This window comes from Chanos chanos, chromosome 3 (genome assembly GCF_902362185.1).
Source record: "Chanos chanos chromosome 3, fChaCha1.1, whole genome shotgun sequence".
In the NCBI taxonomy this organism is placed as follows: domain Eukaryota; kingdom Metazoa; phylum Chordata; class Actinopteri; order Gonorynchiformes; family Chanidae; genus Chanos; species Chanos chanos.
Genome location: NC_044497.1, coordinates 31,714,820 through 31,733,096, shown reverse-complemented (window position 1 = coordinate 31,733,096; position 18,277 = coordinate 31,714,820). Strand labels below are relative to the sequence as shown.

The following is an 18,277-nucleotide window of genomic DNA, read 5'->3' as shown; positions in this document are numbered from 1 at the left end:
CGCACTCATCTTGCATACTCATGCAGCTCTCATGCTGTCTCTCTCTTTCTCTCTCGGTCTTTCTCTCTCGCTCTCCCTCTCCCTGTCTGTCTTTCATAGCCAGAAAAGCAATGGACAACATGCTACTGTCTCTTGTCAAAACTGGTGTTTTCTGTTTGTCACATACTCTTGATCACAGAATAAAACATGTATGTGTTTTGTTGTGCGTGTATGATCAAACAGCAGCAGTCCATGTGAACATAGTTAGCAGTGTTTGGTCATCTGCCATGTTAATGAGTCTGTGTGCAAAAGTCTGTGTTCAAGCTTAATTAAAACAGCTGCTGTCTGTGGGGCTGGCTAAGGGGGTAGAGTCAGTAACGCGCCCACAACTTTTGTGCTTCTGCAATCCTATACGTTCTCAGGCCAGGCTCTGCTGGGGGAGCCATACTCAGAGGAAACTCTATCAGATAATCACTGCTCTGCTGATTACTGACAAAAAACAAACAAACAAAAAAAACCACTCCGCATGCACTCAGACGGAAGAAAAAATGCTTTCAAAGTTTGTAGAGCAACGGTTTAAAGAAAAAAAAAAAAAGCTATTTTTGTCAGTTCAGTCTTCAGTATCATGTAACCTTAATGCAAAGCTTTGTGTTGCCTGACTGCATTTATAGAATTGCTCTTTCTTCTCTGTGGCTCGGATGTAAGCGTGCGGGCAGTGGACGTATAAGTGAGTTAAGAGAGCCATTCTGATTGTTGTTAAAGCCTGTCAGACGTCCATTAACGAATGCCAGGGATTAGTGCTGCAGACAGTGCTCTCTTCACATGGCCAAACACTGCCAAGACCTTCTCTCTGGGGACGCTCCCTGTACTTTCCCTTTTATTCAGCGCTCTTACTGCTCTGCGTGGTTTTATCTCCATGTGCAGAGTATCTCGGTGCTTAAATGCCAGCAAATTGATTCAACCGTCACTACAAAGCTTTGAAGGTTCTTATACACTACTGTTGGCCTCTTACAATGGTTTTGACACCTTTATATGAAAAATGTATTTTTTTTTTCTTTACAGGATGAACGTGTTTAGATACAATTTCTGTGATTACATTCACCTGCATCAACTTTGTGTGGTAGTTTTTTTTAACATGCTGCTAAAACTCATTGCTAAAATTTGATGTGTTACGTGCATCCTGTGTATCTTCCACAATCATTTTGATGTATGTAGGCTAACATTTGTATGTATTCCACTCAGACAAAACAGTCTTCCTATTTGTTTTCATACTGCTCACACAAAGCACTCTGGTTTTGTTCTTCTGTACTGTCAGGTAGTTGTTTGATGTGTTTTAGATCAGGTGTGGAGCTCTGGAGCACGTGGAGCGTTGGTGCTCGGAGACAGAGAGGGTGGAATAGATCCAATAAAGGGTAGGAAGAGGGTAGGTCTGAAACAGGATCACATGCAGGGGGAAATGAAAGGGGATTCCTGTGACTTCCAGTCAAGGTCTGGAACTTGCTGAATGTTTGTCTCTCTCCTGGTTGGAAGGTTGGATATGGAATACATCTGTTTAGGCCCTTGCTGTCAACACACAATAAAACCCCCTCTTACATGCTAGCCAAATGTGGCTCTGGTATTCCTAAGACATTTACACTGGCCATCAGATGTTACCCAGCCTTCCAGCAGAGCTCATGTTATCTTCTGCATGTTATGTAATGGGTTCAGTAGGATTTATATTGAACCTTAATAATTTCTGACACTAATTATGGTCATGTGTGTTATGTTCAGATGCCTACTACACAGAGTCTGTTGAGTGCTTTTGTATTCTTTGTGAGTGGACTGCCATGATTCATGTCAGCAGTGCTTCAGAGGGTCATTCACTGATGCAGTGGTCATTCATCACAGGAGACAGCCCGGTGCGGTCATTGACAAGTGACAATTAGTCATAGTGTTGTTTTTCTAAGTGACCGGTTGGTTGGCCAGAGCTCTAGGTGTTTTGGCAGTTGAGATTTGCGATATGCCTTATCCTGTGAGGAGTGACAGCAATCCTGAGCTTGATTTATGAACTTCCTCGGTTACAGATGATATCGAAAAGGCTTAAGATAATGATTCGCTGCATTGTTTTCGCTCCGTTAGCTCTCTTGTGTGTTCCCTCTCATTTAATGAAGTTTGACTCTGCTGCTTAATGATATGGCAGGCTTACATTTGTGACGCCTGAGGCTAGAAAATCATTCTGCTAAAGTCTTTACACTGTAATGTATTTGAAGTAAGGTCAGTATGTTTAAAAAAATTCAGGCATGAATGTCTTTGCACAGTTCTTTTTGTTTCTTTGTTTTTGGAAATGTTTGTTTGTGTGTGTGTGTGTGTGTGTGTGTGTGTGTGTTCTTTGTGTATTTAAGATCATGTGGTGCTGTAAACCAATGCTCTGCCCTTGGCCTAAGTGGCAGATTGGATGCATTCCTGGTCTGCTCTTCCCCACCCTAAAGCTGTGTGTTTAGGTCTTAACCACTATGATCAGCCGTCTGCAGCTGTGCTGGACCTGCCACCACGACCACCACTCTGTCCTCTGCTACACCCACTCCCAACTGACCTTCAGCCAACCATCCCCCAGACGCTCCTGACCCCCTCAGTTCACCCCCAGTCTTTTACAAAACCAGCTCCATTCTCGCGTCTTACCCTCGGTACAGACATGAAACAACCTTAGGATTCAGAGTCAAGTCACTTTGTGTGTGTATTTTTGTTTGTGAATGTGTTCAGAAGTCTTTCAAAAGATGTATTCAAGGCTATCTGAAAACAGGGAACTACTTATTAATGGTCATGGTAGTCTCCTACACATGAGAATCTTTTTGAATGAGGTTGATTAAAAATAATTCCAGTATTAAAATGTCAATTACCCTCTTCATTTGCTCAAAAAATCCTATTAGAATCTTTAGAGATGCCAACATCAAAAACTCGTAATTAAGCTTTTAATCTTATCTGAATATGAAAAAAAAATGCCTGCAAGGTTTTACAGCTTAAGAACACTTTTGCAGATTGTCCAATTGCAAAACTGGCTGTTAAATCACACCTTTAGCAAGCAAAAAAATGCATTTATGGAAGTCCTCATTTTGGTTTGCTTGTTACAATGTCATTATTTGTAATGTGACAGTGTGCGTACTTGAACTTTTTCAGTCCTTTCTGTTGAAAGGACTTGGTGAAAGTCTAGTCTCCTACATCTACCTCATTAATATCAGGAGTTTCCTAAGTCTCCTTTTGAAACATCACAGGCTCACTTACTCTGCCCTGATTGCTCCAGTGTTTGCTATCCTTCATAATTTAGGAGGAGTAAAGACATGCTTGACCTGCTTGCTCCTTTCTAGAGTTGCAGCTGCTGTCCTCTGGCTTTAGTGTGCGCACACACACACACACACACACACACACACACACACACACACAGGCCAAACAGGACTCTAGTGAGGAAATGCAAAATATCCAACATTATGTGCTCAATGTAGATAGCAGTACTTCATCACTATAAGGTACTGAAAAAAAAAAAACACATCAGGGAATTTGCACATATGCAGCTGCTGTAATTTTGAGGATATGATTAAATATCATAGTCACAGATCATTAACTATAGTGTATATTAAGACAGATTGGAGGTAGATTTGTATGAACATATGGGCTATAGTAGCATATTGTTCAGAGGAGACTACAGACAACTGACTCCACTGCCCCCCACAGACACTGGGCTAAACTCATCTGAGTCCAGTCAGCAGGTGGGCCGTTCACCTTCAGTTATTGGTCAACAGATACCCTGACCAGTAACACTATCCAGCCCAACCGGTTAAAAATTCATCTCTGGTTTTCTGAACCTGCCGATAATTTGATTTGATAGGGGCTGTGTTACTCAGTAATCTTCTGCTCAAAGCCAGTTAGAGGTGACATTGCTGACAGCCTGTTTACACGACACTGATATGTCTGCTCAATTTATTTGCTATTGTACACTCATAATACCACACGGTTATGAGTGATCCAAGAGGATAGGTTTACAGTCTGTTAGGAACGTGAAACAGGTTGAATCTGATCAGTCATGCGGTCATCTGTTGAGCACAGACACCTCTGTGAATTAAGCTCATGCACTATATTTGACATAGTCCCCAGTCTTATGATGTATACATTGAATATTGGCATGTGTACAGGCATGAATATTTTACGTCTCTCTTAGCCCTCACGTTTATTTGAGCGTTCTCTCACAGGCGTCAGGTTGTGGAGAGATGCCAAAGGCAAGATCAAATGGTAACAGCTGGTTAGGTTAGCATTACAAAATGATTGTAATGATTATAATAAAAAAATAGTTATGAAATGAACATGTCTTGTGTTACTGACATTTTTCGCAACTTGCTGTTTTTTCGTGACATCGGGTTCTTCATACACTTTCTGGTTCATTGATGGTGAGATTTCCGCCTCTTAGACTTTATAAAAGCCTGGTTATGAACCATTTCTTTGTGAACATCAATATGTTGGCCAACATGTGGCTTCCTGTTCTCATTATCGTCTTTGATTGGGTCTGTTTTCAGTGAGTAGGTGTTAAAAGGTGTGGGACAAATATAAGTTATTTGTTATCAAGATATCTTTGTTTGTTTGTTTTTCTATAAATATGGTCCAGTGTATGAGCCATAGTGTAACTGTTCCCCTGCCTTCCTCCATCTTTCGAGACTTTTCATTCCTGATCAATAGTTTATTGCATTATAAAACTCACCTTAGTTTATTTATTTACAGTTTATTTATAAAACTCACCTTAGTCTCCACACTCTGAGTCACCGTCCTAAGACTCTGAATGTACAAACAAAGCATGTTCCCTCTTGTTTCTCAAGGATATATTTCAAATAAAAGACTTGCTATTGATTCAGAACTTCTTATTCTCACTGCAGAAAATAACATGTCGCCCCCCCCTCCCCCACTACCTTTTATATAAGATGTGATTTTTCAATGTTAGAAAATGTTCCCAGCTCACTTTAGAGCTGAGAAAGTCTTTCAGAGAGCAGAGTTATTCTCTCTCTTTCTCTGATATTCACTCTGTGCATGTCAGGGTTAATCATAAATGGCCTCACATTCACAGAGAGCTGGAACTCTACCACATTCAGAGGGAGCTTTTATAATAGAAGCCAAACACACTGCTGGGTACCCTTGACATAGTTGTACAGTAATTGTTGAAACCTGTAACCTCAGCTCTACACAGAACCAAACAACAGCGACTAAAAGCTAGGGCTGAAGACTGTGATTGGTTTGCATTGGCTCAAGGTAGCACTGCTGTATCCATATGAATTTTCATTTTCTGCTCCTGTTCCCCACTGTTGAACTGAGGGCTAGATTTGAACCAAGTTGTTTAGTTCTACAAATTAGGGTCTGTTTTGGTGTTGTTGTTGTTGTTGTTGTTGTTGTTGTTGTTGTTGTTGTTTTAATTAGCGTCAAAGCGCACACAAGGCATACACATGGACAAACCAGAGATCCATTTGATGTGATGTTCTCAGGTGTTTAGTTAAAAAGAGAAACCTACCACACATTCTATTGCCATGAAATATTCACTATTGTTTTTCCAGCTGCATTTAATGCTGTTTCTACCGACCTGAGGATTTTTTATATAACAGTTTAATGTATAATGTTTGTCATCATTGTGCTTGACACAGGTTTTCCATTTGAAGTAAAGCATTGCTGTTCTTGTTTTTAGGAACCTAGGAAAATCTGGGTTAAGAGTGTCCTGTCTTGGACTGGGTGAGTAACACAGCCATCTCTTTGATTTCCTTTCACTACTATTGTTTAAAAAAATTGTGTTTTTAACTCCAAATCTTCTTCAAACTGAACTTTAAATCTAGAGTTGAATTGGGAAACACTGGAGGACATTATTGCTCTGGGGAATGAGTTTAGCCATGTACCAGATAACATGAGAGGGTTTTTTTCCCATTTGGACAGGATAATCACTTAAACATACACACTTTACCTCAAAACTGACTTGGCATTTGTATTTGTTTTTGCAGGTACATGGGTAACATTTGGTGGTCAAATTACAGATGAGGTACTGCTGTGTGGAGATCTAATTCATGCTTATTCAGCCATCGCTGTTGTGATGTTTGCTGTAATAACCAAAAGTCTCACTGGTTTTACCAAGTGTTTCTTCATAGAGGGAAAAAGGGGGGGGGGGCAGGTTCAGTTCTTTGATCCATATACCTGAGTGGAATACATTTTGCAGTATATACAGCTAAATGTCAGACAGATTGGACAGTTATTCTCTGTCTCTCTTATCTTCCTTCCTGCCTCCTGGTGTCTTAGATTGCAGAGCAGCTGATGACTCTGGCCTATGAGAATGGAATCAATCTGTTTGACACAGCTGAAGTCTATGCAGCGGGCAAGTGAGTGATCTCCTTTACTCACTCAGTATCTCTCAGAGCTGAAAATGAGCAGTGCATTGAAGCAGAGATGAATCACCAAGATTTACTGCATAGCTGAACACTATTAAATGTGTCCCCAAAAGATCTGGCATTGTACACCCTACAGTTTTTTTTATTGAAATGTTTTACCTTCATTTTAAGCAGTAAAAAGGATTAAAAAGTGCTAAGAAATTTTACACAATAATTTCTTCAGTCAAGAAGTATCGCCTTCACCATTAAACATGTATGTTTTCCAGACTTTACATATCCTGTATAATGCAAATGCTGCTACATAAGCCTCAGAATTCCTTTGAAAATCAAATTCCATACACTTAGTATTCAGTTCTTGAAAAATGAATGAGAGATTTGAACAAGAAATTCTGGGTTTACAGTACATAATCGTGAGAGGATTATGTCTTTGAGGAGAACCAGTGAATCATGTCCTCTTCTTTACTATTTGGTATTTTATCCCAGTCACATACTTGTTTGTGCTTTTTAAAAGTCTACTTATTTTTTCTGTTTTATTTAAATTTCTCTTTACAAATGAAATGCCCTGAATAGCAACAGAGATGCATATAAAGACTATCTGGGAAGACTCCACTAATTTTGAAAGTTGCATCATATCAGGACATGATGCAATGATTTCACAAACTATTTTTTTTTTTTTTGCTAACTCACTTTTACATACTAAACACCACACTGGGACAGATATTCCTTCATATCTTAAAAGAATATGCTATTTTTGTGCTTGTAGTTCAGAGCACTGGTTTAAAGTGAAACAAAAGCTTTAATGGACCAGACTGAGTCTTTTAAGTGTGATGTAGCTGGTGGGTTCTTCCCTTTGTAGTTGTTTACTCCTTTATAAGGTTATTCAGGCAGCAGGTCTGCTGCACTACATGGACACCTCAAGCAAAATTATTATGACGGAACAGTAAACACATCAACACATATTAACAAGCCTCTCTTTGAGTACTCTAATAGTCTCTCCATATCACTCTGGCTTTACTTGTCTATGCAAAACTGCATAAGGCTTTGTTGTTGGGAGAACAGTTCTATGCAGCTTCACAACTTATGGTCCTACCTATTGGGATCACTTGTCGGGTCAAAGAAGAAAAATAGCTGTTATTCTGCTGGAAAGATGGGCCACTTTAATAATGGAATATTCATGCGTCTGCTGTCTAGTTTACCCTGGCTTTTCAATAGGGCTGCATTTGTTAAGAGCTGTCACAACGACTCATCTTTTACTGTGGACGAATGATGAGAGCCATTCATGAAGAACACATTGGTCCTGGAGGCAGAACTGTAACATCTGTCATTAGATGAACATAGACCCTCTCTCTCCCTCTCTTCTCTTCCTTTTTCTAGCTGCTCCAAATATTCTTTTGGCTATAAAGACGTCGAGGCAAAATGAACTTTTTTCCCCCTTTATTTGTGCTCTTATTTCATTTTGTACTACAGTAAAAGTCTTGCCTCAGTAGATTCATTTTCAGGGAATCCCCAGTGCACTCATGTTTTTGAAATTTCACTCCGCGTTCTTGTAATTATGTAAGAAAAGCTCGTTTGCATAATTTTGCTCTTTTACAGTGTAGTGCACCTGACTGTAATTATGACAATACCTTTTTTTCTTCTCTTTTGTTTCCATACAGGGCTGAAATGGTTCTGGGCAGTATCATAAAGAAGAAAGGTTGGAGGTAGATTTTTTTCTTTTGACATTTATGGTTTGAATAATCCTGCAATGCTTTGCCTTGGTGACTTCCTCTAGCCTGGCTTATCACTGGAGTTATCAGAGAGAGTGACTGTGGACTTGGATTCTATCAGAGAGGTGGTGTTTGTACCTCACAGCTCATATTAATTCATGAATGGCTATGTGCACAGCTCTCACCTACAGGGACATCAGCCTTTTCTGTTCCTGCCATGCACTGCACAGGGACCAGTGAGGCGAAAGCCTTCATCCTCAAGAGAGCAAGATGGCTAATTTTACCCTTTTTATCATTTGGCCTGTGAAAATATCAGTGGAACACAACAAACGTACATGGGCCAGAGAGGGGTTGTTTTTCTTTTTGTTTAATTGTTTCACCTAGTGATATTTTTGGGGAGCTAATGCTGAAATCTGTCATCTAAAGAAAGCCAATTCAAAGGAAATGTGAATTGAAGATTTTCTTTTCTCGTTTAATTGCATGGCGTTTAATTAAGTACAGTTTAATTGCATTTCACTTTAATCTAAAAAGACACCTCTTTTAAATGTTAATGTAATTTTCCTTCAACTCTGCTATAGTTTATTGTCTTTGGCCTTTTAATTTGCTAAACTGACAGTAATTGCAGCCTCACAGCCAGCAGCCTTGCCCAGCAGTAGACCTAAAACTCCATTTATCAAGATGACTGACATTTATCTAGTTTAGGGTCTGTTGTGTGGATGCAGCTGGTATCATTTTGTGTTTTAATTTCACAGGCGTTCAAGTTTGGTTATTACCACTAAGATCTACTGGGGTGGAAAGTAAGTACTCGGTGCGCTCTCTCCCTGTTTGTATGTGTGTGTGTGTGTGTGTGTGTGTGTGTGCGCGCGCGCGTTTTTAGTGTGTGTAAATTTGTGTGTGTGTGTGTGTGTGTGTGTGTGTTTTTGTGTATATGAGTGCGGCACATGTGTGTCGGTGTGTTTTGTGACAGCGAAAGAGGATCAGCTTATCTCGCCACTCTAGGCATGGGAGCAGTGCTTGATAAGCTGAATGAGCAATGGGAGACTCTGAGAGTAGGGTATGTGTGCTGCTGGTCTTGCCTGCACCCCTGCTAGAGTCCCGCTGCAGGGGATGGAGCTTTACAGCTCTAATTGTTTCCTGTGAGAGATCCAGGTCGATTCTCCCCTCTGAGCTTTGCTCTTTCACTCAGGACAAATTAAAGGTCCGCTGTAGACACAGATAGGAGGCCACATCAAATTTTGATGGATTTATATTTCACATTTAACAAGTCAATATTGAAAAAGGATCAATCTGAACTTAAGCTGCAATTTGAAGTAGCCAGTTTTTCAGTCCCTGAGACTGTAACAGCCATCTGGAAAGACTTGGTTTAGTCCCCGTTAATGTTCTCTGAGGAGCTAACTTCATACTTCCTGTGCTTAGATAATAGATTACATTTTAGAAATATGATATCTCACTTTACAATCAAAGAGAGATTTCTGTTTTTGGCTTTTATTTTGCATGATCATCCTATGGAACAGAGCTTTGAGAGACATAAATATAACAATGTCTTTTGCCTTACAGAGCAGAGACAGAAAGAGGACTGTCCAGAAAGCATATAATTGAAGGTAAGATCATACAAACTAAAGCATTGGAAAGAGGGTAAGATGATAAAAGCTAAAGATTTTTCTACATCATGTGGGATCATTCTGAGTTCCATAACAGCAACTGCATGATTAATTATTTGTACTCTGGTCCCAAAATGTTTTCCCATTACTGAAAGTTTGAATGTCCCTGCCCTTCACTGCTATTACAAGGCGATTTGCTCCAGCAGTGTTGCAGCCTTCCCTGTCCCAGTGCAAAGGCCTTAAAAAAGCTAGGCTGCTCAGAAGTCCTACTGAAGTTAAATACTGTAATGACATTATAAATTGTAGTTAAACAATGGTGAAAAATCTGATAAAGACCTGATATACAAAAGCTAATATACGATGTCTCGATTTCAATGTCACATAACACTTCAGTACTTTTTCCACTTAAATGAGCTGATGACACATATTATTTCCTATTTTCTGACTGCCAGGTTTAAGAGCCTCACTGGAAAGACTACAGCTGGATTACGTGGATGTAGTATTTGCAAACAGACCGGACCCCAACACGCCTATGGAAGGTATGAGTGCTGGCGGTGAGAATGCTGTCGGGGTGGCATCTGTCTCTGGCTATGTATGTCTGCACATTGCGTACTGACCATACCGTTTCCAGCACTGCCTCAAACAGGATTGCCTGGCTCAGACTCAAACTCACGACACTCTGCTATTTCACTGGCGCATGGTCAGACTCTTCTCACTGTCTGCTGGACCACTGCCCGCCCTCTTACCTCATCCATCCGTGCATCACCACCCAGAGACCAACAGTAGAAACAGATAAATATGCATTCCTTAATATGCAAGGCAAAGAACATTGTAATATTGCAATCGTGAGCTGAAGGAGAAGAATGCATAACAATGTTTTGCATAGATTACAGTAATGTATGAAGCATGCTCATGAATAAGTGAGCCCTGGAGGAGGTTTAGGCTTAAGCAGGGCTGAATGAATGCAGTGGCGGTCGTGAATGCAGTAGGAGTGTCAAAAGGATATTGACATAAGGCATGTTGAGCTTGCTCATCGGCAAAATCCTGAGATGGAGTCATGTGAGAAGGCCATACTTTCAAACGCGGTATCTCTAGACATGCAATAATTAGAAGTGAATCTCAAAATTGCATTGATAAAGGGAAAGACAGGTACTCAGGCATGCTCGGGGTCGTATTTCACAGGTCTTACAAATGATAAAGCTCTCTTGGTGACACTTCCCTGAAATATTCACCGTCTCGATTGGCTGTTTTATTAGTGTTCTCTGCCCTTTTGTAGACGTCATGAGTTTTAACCAATCGGGTTGATTTGCACCCTGAGAGCTGCTTCACATGTTAGAGCTGTGAAGATGTACTGCTTTATGTATGGCTATGTAAAAATCTCAGATGCCTCCCAGTACAAGCTGTGATGTGTTGAGCAGTGCAGACAGAAATAGTAGTCAATAGAAGTGAATGTGCTCGTGCTTCTCATGCTCCAGAAATGGGTGCAGGGCACGGTTTCCCCATAAAAGCTTGGGGTGCAGAGACTGGACTGCTGCCGCCCCCCCTCTCCGGAGATGTCATAGCATTCACTGATTGGTTGGCTTCTTTTCACAATGCTTTTTGTTTGTTTGTTTGTTTGTTTGTCACCAGGAGATCCATTTAACACCTCAAAATCAAGAACATTCATCATAGAAGGTACATGGTACCCTCAGTGAGATTTTTGACCTTTTGTCTCCAAAAAAGCATTTTATGGCATTGACTTGTGGTAATGAAATTTCCTATTTTTACTTGGTGTGAGAAAGCTTTTGTCCATAAAATGCTGAAAATACCCGTAGAAACTGGTATGTCTCTGAATGATTGACCTTTTGATACACTTGACATCTTGCTATTTGGATTTGGAGAAGGTCATTGCATCTTACTGACCACCTCATTCATTGTTCTCTTTGTACAATGTTACTTGTTTTTCATGCATTTCATTTAGTGTAGTTTGAATTGTTCTGTTTTTGTTTTTTTAAGAGTGGTTTGGTGGAACTTTTATATAATCAGATTCCAAGCAGGTCATTTTGGTACCATTTGGGAAAAGGGCATTTTTTAAAATGTAAAATGTTGTTAGACACAAGCTTTAAGTGTTGGTTTTAGAAGTTATGGTAGGTCTGTGTCTTTCTTTCTCTACCCCTCCACACCCCCTTCCTTTTCCCCCGCTTTATTGCTGATAATCTCTTAGTGTCAAAAATATAAACTCTGAAGAGAAACATGGACATATTGAAAAAAAAAAAACTGACTGTACAGAAGTGTTACAGCTAAGATGCTATGTACAGAAAACTAATAACGGTAGTGGCATATTTATACTTTTCCCATCTGCATGTTACTGTTTGTCTCAGTTACATGCTTTTCACTTTTGAAGCATGATGTTTGATAGTGCAACACTCCTTCCCTAGTTGTGAGTATGTCTTTGAATGCTGTGCATTATATGCATGTATCTGTGTTTACGACTCTTTTCAGGTGATTTTTTTTTTATCTCTGACCTTTACAAGTATGCACGATCATATTTTTGAGCAATATTATTCGCAAATCTTGATTACGGATAATTAATCTTCCATTTAATAGGTTGGATTTGGCTCCAGTTTCAATATGGCCCTTGAAATCTAATCTAGTATTAATATTTTCATTGAATCATCTCTCTCATTTTTGTAAATAAATAAAAAAAGGTTTGTGAATACTGTTACTTGTTATGTAGATCCCCAATGCTTGGCATGTTTCCAATAGATACAAATTAATCATCTGAAAGCCAAATTTTAATGTTTAGATGCACCCCCTAAATTTTACAGCTGAAAAACAAACATTTATATTGCTTAAATGATGTATATTACAGAATTTGTCTATGTAATATGACAACATTTTCATTATATATAAAAAAATCAACAATATGTGAGCTCTTCTCCTATCATATCTCTGCTTAAAAAATTCATGTCATATGCGGAAAATGTTCTTCATACCTCATTTATGTCCAGGTTTGAAAAAATGACAAAACTGCGTCAAATGATATTTTATATATTTGGAGTCCACTAGTTACAGTCCATCAGTCATAACAAGGAACATTCCACTACTGCGAAATGTCAATAAAATGCAGCATTTTGGAGATGTTGTCGAGTCTGGAGACTGAGGCTTATTTGTCTTGTGCTGACTGAAAAGCTTTTGACGATTACGAATGTGTTTATAAAAGCCTCTGGCCAATTTTAATGCCTTGTCAGATTGTGTAAATACTGTTTGATAAATGGCTTTTTGCGCTTCAAGCTTTTTCCAGAATTCCACCTTAGTTTCCACTCCAGCACCCAACTGCTCATGTTCCTTTTTCATGTCAGGTTTAGGACTCCTCTGAACTCTCATCACTGTTCTTTGACCGTTCAGGATGGAACCCTGTTTGGACATCTCTATATCTCTCTTCCTCCTCACTTTATTACATCCTCTCTTGATCTCTCCCTTTTTCCATTCCTCCTTTTCTTTTCTTTAGGTCTGGGTCTCCTCTGACTCTGTTTGTATTTTGATTGGCAGAGACGGTGAGAGCAATGACCCATGTGATTAACCAGGGAATGGCCATGTACTGGGGAACCTCACGCTGGAGCTCCATGGAGATCATGGTCAGTCTTCATATGTCTCACAGCAGAACAATACGCTAGACTATTTCACATATGCTGCATGTAACATTCATGTGCTTCTACTTGCTTCTATTTACGCTCTGTCAGAATCACCAATGATTATTGCATTACTGTACTGTATCCAGATGCACTGCACAGTAATAAGAGACAGGGTTTACCCTCAGGTCTATGAATTTCTATACTCACAATAGTTTTCATACTATTTACTTGAGGATGATTGTTTCACTCATTTTAGAGAATTTACAAAAATTACACATTTGTTTTCAGTTTTTATTGACTTGTCTTCATTACGTTTATTTTCAAGTACCCACATTATTGCTCAAAGTGACACATCTGGACAGTAGACTTACTAGTCCTACTACACAGTCGCTGCATCAGTTTACTATGAAGAGAATCTGTCGGTGAGTTGCCTGCAGTGAGATCTGTTCTAACGTCATGTCTGGGGCCGTGTCTCTCTCCTTCAGGAGGCCTACTCGGTGGCCCGGCAGTTTAACCTGATCCCTCCCATCTGTGAGCAGGCAGAGTATCACATGTTCCAGAGGGAGAAGGTGGAGGTGCAGCTGCCAGAGCTATTTCATAAGATAGGTGAGGACAGGACACCTAATATAGCTCTGAGCGATGGAGGAAGAAAGAGGAGCGTGTTTTGTGACGGCTGACTGTGTGTCTGTCACAGGTGTGGGCGCGATGACGTGGTCTCCGCTGGCGTGTGGAATAATCTCAGGGAAATATGACAGCGGGGTGCCCCCCTACTCACGTGCCTCTCTCAAGGTACCATCTTGGGGTGTTGTCACCCTCCTGCCCGGTGTTGTCACCCTCCTGCCTGGACTGGTGTCTCAGTTTCTCTCCTGAGGTTGCCCTGGTTTACCACTTGTGTTGTTGGTGCTGTTAGTAACGTCTGTGTCCTGTTGTTTTCCAGAGGTATCTGCAAGTGTATGTTTACTGAAGGAGGTTATCAGACACGCTCTTAGCGTCCTTCTAAGATCCTGCTTTCCATCTGGATAAAAGTTGTATCACTTGTGAACCTTCAACTGCTAGTGCCACTGCGCGCGCACACACACACACACACAGTTACAGCCCCAAAATATTCTCATCTTTCACTATCTATTATGTTTCATGGTAATCCTTGTGTTTCTTGTGTCTTTTTTTTTGTTTTGTTTTGTTTTGCTGGAAGATTGCTTCTGTAATAGACTGATTTATTTAAAATAGTCTGTGATGTGAGACTGTCGTTCATCATCTTGTCTAGCAGTGGAAAGCAGCTGTCTAAACTGTCGTGTCTTACATGCGTCTTCATTTGAACCAGAACCAGAATCAGGAAGTCTTCAGAATCAATCCCACTCACTATGTTAGTGATATATTCAGATACCAGGCAATTTAACGTGTTTTCACTGAACACTGACAATGGAACTTTCCATGAATGAATATAGATGTACACATTTATATTCATTACCTCTCCTTCAAAAATGTGATTGTGGACTATATCATTTATTTATATTCAATTCCTTTGTATCAGCTTCTTCTTTCAGGAGGGAAAAATGCCATTTGGGGCAAAAACATGCTGTCTTTCTTCAGACATTAAAATAGGTCTGATTTGCGGTGTGTTCTGAGTGAAGGTCCTTAGTGCCATTTCAGGGGCCAGCTGGACAGGTGCTCGCTGTCAGCTCAGGCATGCCAGTCTCTTGAGTAGCTTTGCTGTCTATTTGACAGGGCTACCAGTGGTTGAAGGACAAGATCCTGAGTGAGGAAGGCCGGCGCCAGCAGGCGAAGCTGAAAGAGCTGCAGGCCATCGCGGAGAGGCTGGGCTGTACTCTGCCCCAGCTGGCCATCGGTAATGGGCTCAGGCTCTGCTGCTCTCTCTCTTTCTGTCTGTCTGTCTGTCTGCCTGCCTGGAGCTCAGGCTCAGCTTGCCGTACCTTCCCCCCTGTCTGTGTGTGGAGTTGGGTCGTCCCGTCTCTGTGTCAGTCCTCCCACCCTCTTTCCCGTTTTGTCCTCTCATTGGTTCAGATATGATGTTTTAGGTACCTTGGTGAACTCTGGTTTTGTGTGTGTCCTGTATTGACTGAACACACCAAACTGTTAAAGGATGTAGTCAGTGATTAAATTTGGCTGAAACTTGGAATTTCAAGATTCAGAATAGATTTTTATTCGATTCCGATGCCCACTTTATATGTAATGGCTGTGCTTGTCAAAATGTTGGTACTTCATGTTGGCGCAACATAATTTTGGTATAAACTACATTTAAGCCTGATTATTGCCTAGCAGAGCAATAATTTGTAAAAATGTGTGTGAATGGTTCACGATTATTGGTCAGTCTTATTACTGATTATTGATAGTTCTGTTTAGCATCAGTGTTGAAGAAAAAGTGATGGAAACCATTTTAAGGCATATTTAGATATCTTTAATAGCCATAGTGTAGTCTCTTGTATGTGAGCATTTTTTCATCTTAGAAAGGGTAAAATAATTTAAAAAAAATCATTTTGACTCGCATAGATGTTGTAGTCTGGAGCTTTTGTATTGCAGTACACTTGATATATTTGTACATGCCATTATATGAGTCACAGAGCAGTCAAATCGAATGTGACAAGCACTATACGTAATGTGTCTGTGCTTGTGGCTGTGTGGAGTAGGAGATGGCTTTTTTATATAGTGTGCCTACTAAATTGTGTGAGAATGCTGTTAATATAGCTCTCTCAATCTCCGGTATAGACTTCTCACTCACACATGATCATCAAATGTCGAGTACAGGCATCCTTCTACATATATTTTAGACGTGCTTTGAATGTACAGATGGCATTAAGGATCATAAATCAACTTAACATTTGATAGTGTATCTTCATATTATTGATCACTAAACACAATCATTGAAATGACAAGATCTTCAGACCTGATCCTTATCTGCTTGTCAACTGGAAATATCAAAAAGAGAGCAGAGTAAGTCCCTATGTTCATGGCTTACATACCCTTCCTGCCATCAGTGAGTGCTGTCTTAATGCTCATTCCCATACATGCACACATACAGGCATACGCTACCCATACACATGCAGGCATACACTATCCATTGACTCCCTCTGGCACATATGCTTGTGTCAAGGCAAGGCTCACTGATTGATCTCATGTATGGGAAGCTCACATCTGGAACGTCATGACCTCACGTCCTGCCCTGCCTTGGTAGCTCCATGTGTTACGTCTGCACAGACTATTATCGTGTGGTAAATGTCTGTCTTGTCGTGTCCAAAATTCCCTGTGTGAGCCAGATGCTATGAGACATGTTCACTGCATATTGTGTGGTTCTCTGTCTTTCCGTCTCTCTCTCTCTCTCTCTCTCTCTCTCTCTCTCTCTCTCTCTCCCTCCCTCTTTTTCTTTGTGTGTCTCTTCTTCACAGCGTGGTGTCTGAGGAATGAAGGGGTAAGCTCTGTGCTTCTGGGGGCATCTAGCACAGACCAGCTCATGGAGAATATAGGAGCCATACAGGTGAGTGGTCCAATCATCCTATTCTCTGTGTGAACCCATTGAGTGGAGTGTTTCACCTATATCATGGTTTCCATTCCAACATGAATGTTTTGCACGACATGGATGTCTGCACACAAGTTTTTCTCTACACACATTTGTTCTTAGATTGTATCCTAGTTAATGTAAAGTTCACTATTTCCAAAGAAGCTTTCACAGAATATAATGATGAGTACTATGATGAAGCGATCTCCTCCCACATTAACTTTGAGTGAATGAAGCAAAAATCAATATTCCAGTATCAGGGAATGTACAGTAATTACATCTCTTGTTCATACCAATGAGGATGTGAGTAGTTATGTGTTATGTGCTTGGATGGTTCATTTCCCAAGCTAGTAATGCTGCCTGCTGTCTTTGTGTGTTCAGGGAAAATGCCACTGAAGATGATTTTTCTAATCTTGCCTTTAATTGGCTGAAAACAGGGACTTACATTCCATACCATCAAAAGACCTTTCAGTTTTATAGACTGCCCTCTGAATAATTATCCAGAGGGAGAGCCTGTGTTTTCCACTTGGGGAATCTCAATTATCTTTCTCATCTACTTCTGACTATGCCTCCAGGGTTCTCATGATGATTAATTATCATGTTTTTTCAACCATTTGATAAGTGAAAGCATGTATAGAATGACTGACCTCTACTTTTCAACTGTGTTTTAGATCAGAAATTTCAAGAACTAAATCTGTACAAACTGGGCTGTTCTCTCACACAGGTTCTTCCAAAGTTATCATCTTCAATCATCCACGAGGTGGACAGTATTCTAGGCAACAAGCCATACAGTAAAAAGGACTACAGGTCCTAGAGGAAGGGCTGTCGGCTAAGTCTCTCCCTGCTCCTTGCTTTGCCTGGGCTTGAATTCAATAGGACTGACACTGTCACAGGCCCCGTTGGAGAGGCCAGTTCACACATGGGGTGGGGTGGGGTGGGAAAGAAGAACCCAAAAATGTGGGTAGAACCGCAGAATGGCACGCTGGGAGGAAATGCACTCACGGACAATTCAGCTCGACTGGTTCATTAAGCAGAAAGCTCTTTTTAACACAAAGGGAACCACAGAAATCAAACACGCTTGCTTGCTTTTTTTTCCCTTTAAGCCTCCTTCTAATGCACACTTTAGCGAAAGAAATGTAAAGGTCCAGATGAAACGCTGTGGTTATAGTAAAACTGCATGTGTCCACAGACCTGAGCACATGCCTCTCATTCCTCACCATGAGGAAACCAAACTATTTTTGAAAATGCTATTGTGATGCCAAGGTATCAGTCCTCTTTACTGATCAAGCTCAGTAGTGAGTGGCTAGTGTAGGATGGTACTGAGAAGATTGTTGACATTATTGGTGCTCCATCCTTCACAGTTTGTCAATTTCTCTCTCTCTCTCTCTCTTTCCCTCTTTCTCTCTCTTCATCTGTCTGTTCTGTGGCATGGCTATCTATGTGAGGTCATTTAGAAAAACACTGCTGTTAAAAGGACATTAACTTC

The 18,277-nt window shown here is 40.5% G+C and overlaps 1 protein-coding gene across 7 annotated transcripts in view; it reads left to right on the top strand.

The window, feature by feature from the left end:
- The window catches only part of kcnab2b (potassium voltage-gated channel subfamily A regulatory beta subunit 2b), a 36,713-nt gene extending 19,108 nt beyond the window's left edge, over positions 1–17,605 (top strand). For 4 of the 7 annotated variants that reach the window (XM_030767468.1, XM_030767467.1, XM_030767463.1 and 1 more), the window contains 13 exons: positions 5,672–5,715; positions 5,979–6,016; positions 6,271–6,350; positions 8,015–8,059; positions 8,818–8,862; positions 9,623–9,666; positions 10,119–10,205; positions 13,198–13,283; positions 13,766–13,886; positions 13,975–14,069; positions 15,006–15,126; positions 16,682–16,770; positions 17,516–17,605. In XM_030767468.1, the coding sequence (XP_030623328.1) occupies positions 5,672–5,715; positions 5,979–6,016; positions 6,271–6,350; positions 8,015–8,059; positions 8,818–8,862; positions 9,623–9,666; positions 10,119–10,205; positions 13,198–13,283; positions 13,766–13,886; positions 13,975–14,069; positions 15,006–15,126; positions 16,682–16,770; positions 17,516–17,605 (985 nt within the window). Of the gene's footprint in view, positions 1–5,671; positions 5,716–5,978; positions 6,017–6,270; positions 6,351–8,014; positions 8,060–8,817; positions 8,863–9,622; positions 9,667–10,118; positions 10,206–11,295; positions 11,341–13,197; positions 13,284–13,765; positions 13,887–13,974; positions 14,070–15,005; positions 15,127–16,681; positions 16,771–17,515 lie in introns of all 7 variants that reach the window. The other 3 variants (XM_030767462.1, XM_030767464.1, XM_030767466.1) reach the window with 2 other exon arrangements.
- The last annotated feature ends 672 nt before the right edge of the window (positions 17,606–18,277 follow it).